This window comes from Anser anser, assembly GCF_964211835.1.
Source record: "Anser anser genome assembly, chromosome: 5".
In the NCBI taxonomy this organism is placed as follows: domain Eukaryota; kingdom Metazoa; phylum Chordata; class Aves; order Anseriformes; family Anatidae; genus Anser; species Anser anser.
The window spans coordinates 30199670-30211687 of record NC_139725.1 but is presented as its reverse complement, the minus strand read 5'-3'; the positions used below and the strand labels follow the sequence as shown (position 1 = coordinate 30211687).

Sequence of the window (12018 nt, the reverse complement as noted above, 5' to 3'; positions counted from 1 at the left end):
TCAATTCAGTTAACCAGGATATTTTTCAGAATACAGAGAAGCAATCTAGATTAATTACTCCTCTGAATAACAGATCTGTGGAAAGAGAAGATTTCCACTGTGTCACAAGGTAAAGTTTACCAAAACGAGAAGATGTTCAGAGAAATTGTTATGTAGGAAATGAATACAACTTGCATGTTGAAACTAAATAGAGGGTGGTGGATGCAAAGAAAACAGAGCCTATAAGTACAAGAGGGAATAAAACTGGTATACGTAGTTGTTTTTTTTTTGTTTGTTTTATTATTATTTCTTATTTTACTTTTAACTATAGCAAGGACTAGTAAAATGCATCACTCCCTTATTGCTTGAAGGTAGGCATCCAAAAACAAAGCGTGAAAAAAAAAACATATTTTTATTGACCATTCATCTTTTGTTATCGAGTCCATCCTGGTTGCCTGACTTTGAATACGCAGATTTTTAGGAACCCAACAGATATCTCAAGCCAATTGGAACTGAATGAAATTCAGACATTAACTCCTCTGAACATCTATGAAAAATCCAGACGTGACAGTTGAATGGGTAACTGCTCTAACCTTTTCTGTCACCTGACACCTGCATCTGACACAACGTACAAGCCATTCCTCAGGACAACCTTCTCCAATGAAGTAGATTTCCAATGATGCATCATGATGTGGTTGCTCAGAGTCAAAGGACTGTTCAGGATAGCATCCTGAGATCTCTAGTTCAACCTTCTGCTCAAGACAGTGTCACCTGTGTGATCAGACCACACTGCTCAAAGCCGGCTCAGAAAGAAAGGACATATCGCCACTTCTCTGGGCACCCTGTAACTTGTTCCACTGCCTAACCATCGTCATGGTGTAAAAGTTTTTCCTGATATCCAATCCAAACATGTTTCAATTTTTGACAGTTGTCTCATCTTCCCAACATGCATTACTGTGCAGAGCCTGGTGCCATCTTCTTGATAACTTCCTTGTAGGTATTGGAAGGCTACTACAAGGTCAGCTTTAAGCCTTCTCTTCTGTAGGCTTCTCTCTTCCCTTCTTACACCTGATGTACTCAATTTAACAAATAAATGCAAATATTTTTCATAGAAGATGGGACAAAGTGTTCTTAGATTTTATCTATCACCATAAGGACCAGAAAGGGTCTGTACTCTGCAGCATTTCTCAAGAGCTTTGCCCAGTTCTATTTGAATGACCAAAATGCTGAGTTGCTCCTCGAAGAATCTTCTGAACAGGCTGTATTAACCAGATTTTAACCAGATTAGCTACCTTCTGCATTTTACTTGTCAATTCTCTCCTTCAAATATCAATGAGCACTCTCAGGAGAAAATTTAAAGGCTAGAAGCATGCTGTGATTACAAACAGTGATTTAATACATTGGCTTGCTGCCTGGAGGAACTTCCTTTTGATATTATCAAGATAGTCAACCAGACTTTAGTCTTCTGTTTTTCAGAGAATGCTTTTTATTGGGAAGACTGTTTTGTTTCAGAAAGCTCATAATAAGATTCTTACATACCTGTGATCACTAGTAGTGACAGGACTACAGCACCTTGCTATTAGATAAGTTTATTTTAGCATCAACGAAAAAACACCCCATCACCTGTTTTTCCAAGAAGACAGGAGGCATCAACACCACCACCTACTGTTGCTCAGTAGTTTCCATTTCTGCCTTTAAAGTGTCAAGTACAGCAGTTCAGTATGAAAGTGCACAGGTTTTCCCCCACTTCCTCAAGGCCCGTAACTCCAAAGGGGTCACAGAGTGGTACAGACCTATTCAGCCTGTAGCTCTACTGTAATGGTTGTGGGTTTAAATCTTTTTTTTCTTTTTTTTTTTTTTAAAAAAAAAAAAAAAGCTCCACTTCCAAGCAATGTGCAAAACCTAAGCAGCTGCTAACAGGCCCACTCACTACCTGAGGACCAGTACTCATGCTGGTAAATATTTCTGTTTGTACATTTAAAAGGATTGAACCCTCTGTGTGGACAGCCATTTTATCCTTGTTTCAAGGCTTCCAGTGGATTGAAGTCTGGTATTCCCTCTCCAAAATACAATCACAAAACTAGCCCATTTGTGAAGGGAGCTGCCTTGGTGGGCCATGTATTAAGTAGGCCCAGGACACTGACTTCATTTGCTTAAATAGTATGTGCGTCAATGAAAGTAATTACTAAATAAAGAAACCTCCCAGCAATTTTCCTTCAAGTCAACATTCACAAGCTGTGGTTTAGCACTGCCCTCCCTGTAGTGAAGCTGTAAGGCATGGCAGAAGTTATGAAAATCCTGGTGTTGAGAGGGTGGAGATTGAGAGGGTAAGGATAGTCCAAAGGAAGTTCCCGTTTCTGGCTTGATACACGTTTTTTAGCTATGACACCTTTTCCTCCAAGATTATCCCAGGAATCTGTTCAACTGGTGTTATTGTTGGATTCCAGGGATGAGGGGAGGATGTAAAAGGATTAGGGAAAATGCCTGAGGTCCCAAGAGCACTGAGAAATTTGGATAACTTATGAGATTCACAGGCTTTTCTGCTTTGCAGGATAAAGAAATTGTTTAAGCCATAAACCCTAGAGAAAAGAGAGACGGAAGTAGTTTTTTTCACTTTTTTTTTTTTTTTAAAGGATGCTCTTACCTTCTCCATCGAAAATAGGCTGGGTTTCCATGGTAGGCGTTGGCTTCGACCCGTCATCTGAATTGAGAGTTAAAAAGAATCGAAAAGAAACTACCATTATTGAGGTAAATACTATCTACTCTCCAGTACTGTTGAATGATTGGGATTTGTACATGGCCCGGCCAAGTCCAGAAGAAAGAGAAGACAGACAGAACGAAAACAAATTTCAGAGTTTACACTATCAGCAGTAACATTTTAGATAGCAAGCATGCACTGACTAGTCTTAGACTCAAAAGGAGCCTCACCCCCTCCCCTCTCCCTCCACAAATGACCAGCACGAATCACCTGGTAGTCTCCACTTGCTGTACTGATCAGGCAATCACCTTTTGGTTTAGGTGGCTACATCCCACACAGGTCATTCCTTGGGACAGCAGAGGTCTGGGGACTGCTGCCCTGCTGTGTCTCTCTCATTATTTTTATTCAAAAGAAAAACTCCTCTTCTGAAACTTACCTGTGCAGAACCTGGCACCAGCTTTCACTGCAGAGCTGTTAGAAAGGGATGGTCAATAGCAAATCTTTGTTCTTACAATATCTGCATCAAGGTGTTCTCTAATTGCAATGCTGTGGCAATGCCTTCTAATGGAAATATTGTGGAAAAAGAACTTCTCTTAGATTAGCTTTTTCATGCGCAAGAGTGCCGCACATCTTCTGACCACTACTCTTTTATAGTTAAACTCTTCAACCAAAATAGATTCTGTGGGAAATATATATCTCGAAACGTAGAGGTAGACCACAGGGAAAAACGTTCAGCCTACGCTCTGGCTCATTGTACCTATATACCACATCTACAGACCCAGCTTGGATTCAGGTTGGGTCTAGCTTCCTCAATGCTCGGAGGAATCTAGATTTCAAGCTCCAGCATGGACCATCGTTACACAGCATTGGAACAATGGCAGAGCATTAAGCGAGGCAAAATGTTCTTTTTTCTCTTTTTTTTTCTCTTTTTTTTTTTTCTTTTCGTTCTTTTGTAATCTAGTGGCTTTAAAAAACACAGTTTCTAACAATTATTTCTGCATGTATTAGGGGCAAAGATGACACTACGCATTAGGAAAGTGGGCAATAACCTACAATGGAGAACTGCCAGGCACAGTGAAAATCAGTTGGAAAGGAGCCTATACCAGAAAAACCACCACCTCCAAGACTGTATCAGATGCACATGGCAGAAGGCATTTGGAGGAATGGTACAGGGGACAGCCCCTCCCAGAAGCAGCAGTAACTGCCCCCAGCCTTCCCTTTGTTTGTTCTGATTACACCAAAGAATGAAAAAGACCACTGGAAGGGGATGGATGGGCAGAGATGGAAAACAGGCATGTAGACTATTTTCCCATCAAAACCTGCATTTGCAGTAATATGAAGTGAGCAGAAGACTGAACACCTCTTCCTCACAGCATGAGTTTGATGCATTTCCACATAAAGCCATCTAATTCACAGAATGCTAAAATGTGCTGCTAATTCTACTTCAACCTCAGAGATCCACTGAAGAAATGAGCATGAGAACCTTTAAGTTATTTCCCCTCTTGTTCAATGTATTTGGCTTTATGCTTAGTTGTAAGCACAGCAAAAAATATTTGGAAGAAAAAAAATACTTACCATTTCTCAGTCAACTCTTGTTTTGAGTTTTCCTGTTCTTGGGTACTATCAGTAACATAGATAAGCAGTATTTTTTATTCAGAGTTAGAGTATGTGATCTCTTGGAAAAATTCCCTGAATTTTCATCAATGTACAGAAAAGAAGATTTCACCCTTTAAAGGAACCTTTGGATAAAAGTAAATAGTTGATCTTCACTTTTTGGGGGGTCTATATAACCTGCTCTGCTTCTACAAGAACCCAGAAGCCACAGCAGTTCTTTCATATTTTATTATTATTATTTAGGATAACATTTCACGCTGTAATGAAACAGTGAGCAATATGTAATCACAGAATGGTTTGGGTTGGAAGGGACCTTAAAGATCACCCAGTTCCAACCCCCCTGCCATAGGCAGGGACACCTCCCACCAGACCAGGTTGCTCAAAGCCCCATCCAGCCTGGCCTTGAACACCTCCGGGGATGGGGCATCCACAGCTTCTCTGGGCAACCTGCTCCAGGGCCTCACCACCCTTTGAGTGAAGAATTTCTTCCTAATGCCTAATCTAAATCTACACTCTTTTTAGTTTAAAGTTATTACCCCTTCTCCTATTGAATGATAGGGTTTACAGATTGAGAAACCAAGCCCAAAACCAAAAGATACTCAGAGCAACTGCAAAGGTAAATAATTCATAAGTTACATAGCATAAGAACAGACCCTGCATAAAAAATTACTAGTAGTATAATAAGTTATTCCTATTGTTCTCATGAATGCTTCTACAGCAAGTAATTGCAGAACTGCTTTTCAGATATAAAAGAGCAACACAGGAGCCAACAATGGAGAAAAATTAAAAGTGGATGTGAGCCACAGCACTTTTTATCCAAACCCTTATGTGAACTTCAGCAGATCTCAGGACTATTCAGGTTCAGGGGATTTCTTTAAGGCTCATCTCTATCTACCTCTGTGTGTGTATAATGGGGAAATACACAGAGAATAGGAATTTTGTAATTTTTTTTTTTTTTGTATAAAGTTAGCCATTAAACTATTGAAAGGTATTAAACAGTGACAGAACAAATGCAGCAGACAAAAGTACCAAACTAGCCTTTGAACTATGCTTTTATGATCATCTCACTAGGCTTTAAGAACTACACAATCATTTTCTGACTTAGTTACTAGAGCCAAATTGTCACTAAATCCATTATTGTAGCAGCACCCAGTACAGTGTTGAGGGTTTTGCAAATAGAGGGAAGAATAATCACTCCCCTGTAGTTCAAGCAAGCACAGTTCTTTCATCACACATATAACAAAAAATGCAATAGACAAGAATCCTGTAATTATATTCTTCATATTTCAAAAATCAAAAGCCAGGGATATTTCTGATTTTTTTTTCCAAAGGTCATGAAATAGTGACATAAAAGACAAAAATTACACTTTATTAGAAACATCCTGCTAACTTCCCAGCTGCCAGCTTCTTACTCTGAGACTAGCAAGTCTGTTTCTTAAACTGGAGAACTCAGTAGGACTTAGTCCTTCAAATTGGTTTATGACGAAAATTTTCACTGCCTTTCCCTTTGGGCAGAAGAAGAACCCTAATTCTTGTCTACTCTCATTGGATTTTTCTTTTCGCTCAATACACTGGTCAAAACACTGGACATTGGTTTCACTGACCTACTTACTCCTGGTAAACAAGAAATAGTTGTTTTGCATACCTAAAAATTCTGAACAAACTTTTTGTATTCCTTAAGGAAACATTTTAACAAATAAAAACAACAACAAAAAGCTATTTCAGGGCCCTACAGTCCCTTGTGATATCATACAAGATGAACAGGATATTGTTACTTTGGGGACAGAGGTCAGAAAGCGTGTTCATCGACTATAACCTATTCCTTTCTTCAGAAAACTCTCAAATTCCACACTGTAAAAAAAAGAGATGTGGAACTGCAATAGTTGCTGATGCAGAGCGTGTCAAAAACAGAAGGAACAATGAGGTCAACTAAGTGCTTCCTAATCCCTCTAGACGGCAACGCTTCCAGATGAGGAACGTGGTACTGTAGAACCAAAGAATTTTCCTTGGCTGTAGAATATTCTCAGAGCATTGATGAGAAGTGTATTGGCATGGTTTTCTTCCACATTTTACAACCCAGCACAAATATCCACTTCCTTTTTCCAAGACAATCACTGAATACAGACAGCATCATTCAACAGAACATCTCTTACAGCATGAGGTTTGAAAGCCATATAGAACTTTTCCTGTAAGCCTCCATTTTCCTCGGTTAGACCTACAAAAGTTGAACTGAAAGTTCTTCTGACCCAAGTGGTATCAAACCAAAAACTGTTTTGGTTTGGTTTTTAATCTTATCTCTGGCAAGAGCAAAACAGGCAGGTCCAACAACCCTCCCTAAGCCATTTTCACAGTAAGATACCATGGCTAAAAGACAGAAAACCACTTGCACTACTACTGTCAGAAGCTCATAAGCTTAAGAACTGCTTTCTCTGTGTTAGCCTGACAATAACTGAAAACAGTGACAACTGCCTGCACGTCCAGATCTATGGCTTGTGGCGAGCAGGAGCTCTTTATGGTCTCGCTAAGATGAGGATTATTCTCTCCCTTACCCTTGTTCTTGCAGAACACCTAGCAAACATCCACATCTGGAACAACTGCAGTGTACACTAGGGTTGAGGAGATTCAGTTCACATAAAAGATGACTATTAAATGATCTTTATTCTCTGCACTACAGGCACTGAGGCCATGAGCAATTTAAGTCAGGGGAAAACCGAACTCCCTGATGTAGAAAAGGCATAAGTACTACAGAAAAGTGTGAAGTAACTGCCTGCTGCTCTGGCTCACTGCTCTTGCCAGAAGCATCAACTAATGGAAGCTGGAGAAAGCAGAAAAGATTATTAGTGATCTCCTATATCACTTCCCTTACCCAGGAACATACACCCAATGCAAAAGCCTTCTGTATATTTGCATCATCATGTTAAAAGATTAACATCTATACATTTTCTAAGCAACCTCAGCCTTCTTTTTCTAAGCAACCTCAGTACCATCTTTGTGTTCCCACTGGCATCCATGAGATGCTCTGTAGACGCTTCTACCATTTTAAAGAGTGTTTATAGGGTCAACTACATAGGCCTTGTACCAAATCTAGTCTTTGTAAGTATACAGCTTGAACATCAAGGGTATTAAGAGTATGACAACTCTAAGCATGTAGCTCTGCCCTGGGAGGCAGCCTTTTTCCAGTCTCAAGTGATTCCTTCAAAAACCATTATCCATTTTGATGAGCCGTTACAGGGCGTAGCTGAGGGTAAATAGGCAACTTAGAGCACAGATAGCCAAGACAGTGAATGAATTCCTATCTTGCCCGGTCCCCAGGCTGCAAAGCCCACCTTTTGTGAGTCTGTTGAACCAACAGGAAGGGAGAAAAGCCCTCCCATGTCTGAGCACTCCTGAGAGAATTAAGTCATATATACACCTTTGTGTGGTTTTACTTAACTGTAGTAGGATGCAAAAAAGAACTGCCAGTTCAACTCCAGTTCCCTATATCTGGGCAGTTCCTGACTCTCAAAGATGTACTTTTACAACTTCATCATTTCCATATATTACCCCCAGGCTTGGGGGCATTGGTTTAAGTAGTGAAAAAAGACAACAAAAACTGTGTTTGCACTACATGGGGGTCTTGTACAAAAATAAACATCCCTTCAAGTACTGTAGGTGTGGAACAAATTGTTGCCTTAATCAGTCCTTCCCTACATCAAATGAAGCAGTTACAGCAAGTTGTAATTAACCCAATAGCCAATGCAACTTTCATGCACAAACATATTGCCAATACAAAAGCAGAAAGTTAGCACTTATGCCAAAAAATGTGAAATTCTTATGATCCAGCCAGATCAAGATAATTTCTTGCCAAGCAGCTGAAATGCAAATGCACCAGTGCAAAGAGACTTCCCTGCCAGGTTTTCACACCCCTTTCCACTTCTATGCATGGAGATCCTACAGCTGTTAAGGAAAAAAAAAACAGCTTTCAAAACCAAATTAGCAAAAGTGAGTACTCACTCTTTATTGTCTTCATTTTAAGAGGGGAGCTACAATGTGCTCCCTTCAGATATAATCCATAAACACTTACGACACAGACCAAAATACAGGAAAGTTTTCATTAAAAAGGTGAAAACGTGCCCAAGCTTTGAATGGGTAAGAGCTGAAGGAGCTCTAACTACACAGACTGACTTACACGGCAGTCATTTTTCCCTTCCTACATCAGCTACTCTGTATGCTGTACAAACGCAGGCAGCGATTACTGCAACGGTGCACTGTAGGCATCGCCCAGATAGCACAAGTAGCCTTCCAGTGCGCCTTCTGGAAGGCATTAGTTCCCCCCACATCCCCGGCTCCCTCCTCACATCTCCCTCGCAGGTGCGTCAACATGAAAAAAGCCCCTTGAGCCCCGAGGACTTTGTGGTCCAGCGCAGTCAGTGCGTTTGTATGGCAGCACCATTCTTCGCCCTGCGAGAAAGCCTGTCCCACGCACAGACAGCTGGAAGTCCCTCTGACCTCCGTGACACAACTCAAAGCCTCCTCTGTTTGGCTTTTTGATTCCTGATTGACACATTCACTGCCAGGCGGAGATAAATGCTGCTGAGAGGACAATGTTGATCCGCTCCGACTGTTCTTGTGAAGGACTTTTTCAGAATAATAAACAAAAAAACATCGGTGCGGTTAAGTGCCTGAATAGAGCTGGAGATAGACAGAGAGGGGCTGGAGGGCTTTACAGAGGCTGGCAAGTCGATTGAAGAGTTAATTGTCCGGGTGTACAATGAGTTTATTCTGCCTGCAAACAAAGAGCTCTCTCTTCCTGCTCCTGGTCCTTCAAAAGCAAACGTGTCAAAAGGGCCTGGAGCGGCACTCTGTATTAATAGCAATGCTCTGGTATCTGGGATGCAGGGGCTTTAACATTTTTGAATCCCAGGATTCAGATAGTATCTCTGTAAAATCCAGCGTCCTCATTTGCTGCCTGACTTCTCAAATTGCTTCTACAGCAATTAGCCAAAATAAATGTGCCCTCTAACTTCTTCTAATTCTTTATAGCTTTCAGCAATTGGCTCCCTTGGAAAAATAAAGACACAGCAAGATATTACCCTTCAGACACGATGCTGTAGACACCTTCCCCAAAGTGAGATCCAGTTTTATGTTATTCCAATTATGTATCATTTAACAGGAGTCAGTTTAAACAAAGCAAGTGTCCCTAGATGTCTCATACTCGGAAGGACCCAGAATCCCAGTCCACATCTGGATCTGCATTTCAGAGCTGGCCCTATAATAGGTCAAGCTAACACAATGTCCAAACACACCCCCTGCCTCTGGGAAAGTTCAGATCCAGATTCAGATTTGAACTCTGCAGGTTGAACCAAGCCCTATGGTAATTACCACTTAAATACCTGACTCATAAGTTATGCAAACCTTTCTGGGGAGGAAAAAAAAAATCTTCCTAATACAGCTGCATGGGGAGCAATGCAGCTGAAAAATAAGCTATTATACTTTATTTTGATGACAGAACTCTTAGGGATTTTGGTGCCAATGCAGAGTAAGACAAATGTTATTCTAGGAACAAGTGGCATTCATAAGTGCTCAGATAAGGTGAGCTGGTTGTGAACTTTCTGGTGCTGTTACGTTTGCTTCAGTACTTCTGAAAATTTGCTGCTTTAACCAGTTTCAAAAATGTAGCATTCTAAATCATATTTTTCTTCAGGTATATGGGCATGCTACCAAGCAAAAGACAAAGCAAGAACCTGAAAATAATTAAAGCGAGTATTTAGAGCACTGATCTAATTCAGAGAGCACGGTGTGGGTCTCCCTTTCCCAAGCAAAGATCCCAACTACAGTGCTATCGATTCATTTGGTAGAAAAGCAGAGTGTCTCAAGTTTATGTGATCCGTTTTAATCTAATTTGTGAGCAATACAATAAATGGAAATTTCAAAACCTTGAAGCCAGAGAAACAAGATTTCCTTTTTTTTTTTCCCAACAAATTTTTGTTCAAACTGAACAGTAAACCCCGGTCTTATCCAATTTTGTAGGCTTGGAGTTTTGGACAAGCAGCATCTCTTCAGCAGCCCGAATACAGAACTAATTCGGGAACAGAAACTTGCACCCATTCTGCTATTTTGAACTTAACTAGAATTTTCAGTTCACTTTTGAGCCAAAAATCCAACACTGAGGTCTTTTCTATCAAAGCACGCCCATAAGAGATGGACAGAGAAGCAAACAATCAGATTTCAGTTTGGTTCATAGTGATGAATTTTTAAGGTCAAATGCAAAGCAGCCTCAGGGAGGAAGACCTGTCATTGCACACGGGCTTACCTTATGCAGTTTTACAATTTTTAGACTCCACAGCCAAATTCCTATCTAAAGTGCAATATGGAAGCAATGGGAAAATAAATCCCAAAAGGCAGATTTGAACCTTACCTGCCAAAAATGAGAAGCAGGTAATAAATATGGGTCAAGGCAGTTTGGGACCATCTCTAGTTCAGACTTGCACAAAAAACTGTTTTCTTCAGTGAGGAATTACTCAAGCTGTGAAGACATTGTTGCCTGTCCCCCCTGCCATCTTCAGAGACTTGTTATTCCCACCCTCCCAGACCCACGCAGCAGTTCCATTTGTGAAGCTAGACAGAAATCACAAGGCATGGTATGACTTGGAAATACACCCTGTTGTCATTAGCTTTGACTTACAGAATCAAAGTAACTCCTCCAGCAGTGTCCTGGCCCCGAGGATAATAACTAGCCCAGCAATGTTTTTAATCGTCTTAAGACAAAACCTTCAATTCAATCCCATAGTGGCTCAAATCGACAGAAAAAACTTAAAAGAACCTGGTTTTCATTCAATCAAAGGCTCTTGAGGGAGCTGCTAGGATGTGAGTTGTGTGTGCATCCATTTGTTAGCCTACCATTCCCACTGTACTAGGTTTGACTGTTTCACCCTTTGAGCCGAGTCCTTCCCTTTCCCCATAGACAAAGTGCCATTACTCTTTGGAAGAAGGCAATATTTCCCCATTATTGCTGTATCTTCTCTATTCTGTTGTTTTTCTTGCTTCCAGCAAATAATTTAAAAAGTAATTTCTTAATGACTGTATAAACTATGTATTACTTCTATCTTGAAAAATGAGCATATTCGCAATCCCACAATGCCAAAATCATTTTTCCTCTGTATTTTTCGTATGTCTGATGAAATCAACTAGACAGCAGCAGAGAAAACATTAAAAGTCACTTTGGCCCACAGTCCTTTGGCCCCAGTGTACGGTTTGCCTAGAAACACCACATGTAAATGCTGGTCCCAACCTCTACACACTTAACTTTTATTTCTCAGCAGATAATTTCAGAACATAAAATTTTGCAGCATACAAGCTGCAAGCCCATCCTCACCAGACACATGAGCACGGTTAAAGAATGCTAGCCTAATTACCTGTTGAGGAACTTCAGGGAGAGAAATGATCGAAAGTAAATACAACAACTATAGAAGTTGTAACTTTACTTAACAGTTATAACAGTGAATAAAGGAGAACTGGGCCCTGCATCAGTGTAACAGAAGTTGTATCCAAGTGCATGTCATTATGACCAAATTATTTGGAAAAGCTCGTGCCAATCTACAGAAGGGATATTAGGCTATCTTGTCCCAAAACAGAGCACTGTCCGTATTATCGAAGTGAAAAAAGGAATTAAGTCAGAAGAAGCAGTATGGTACATGTCTGGTGCAGGCAGTCCTGGCACTAAACTTCTCAAGGAACGTGGAGAGGAC

General features: G+C 40.5%; 1 protein-coding gene across 12 annotated transcripts in view; it reads right to left on the bottom strand.

The window, feature by feature from the left end:
• Positions 1 to 12018, bottom strand: part of SMOC1 (SPARC related modular calcium binding 1) — a 127412-nt gene that overhangs the window by 45272 nt on the left and 70122 nt on the right. For 8 of the 12 annotated variants that reach the window (XM_083836825.1, XM_083836829.1, XM_083836835.1 and 5 more), the window contains one exon: positions 2624 to 2713. In XM_083836825.1, coding sequence (XP_083692951.1) covers positions 2624 to 2713 — 90 coding nt within the window. The remainder of the gene's footprint in view (positions 1 to 2623; positions 2714 to 12018) is intronic. The other 4 variants (XM_083836831.1, XM_083836832.1, XM_083836836.1 and 1 more) reach the window with 1 other exon arrangement.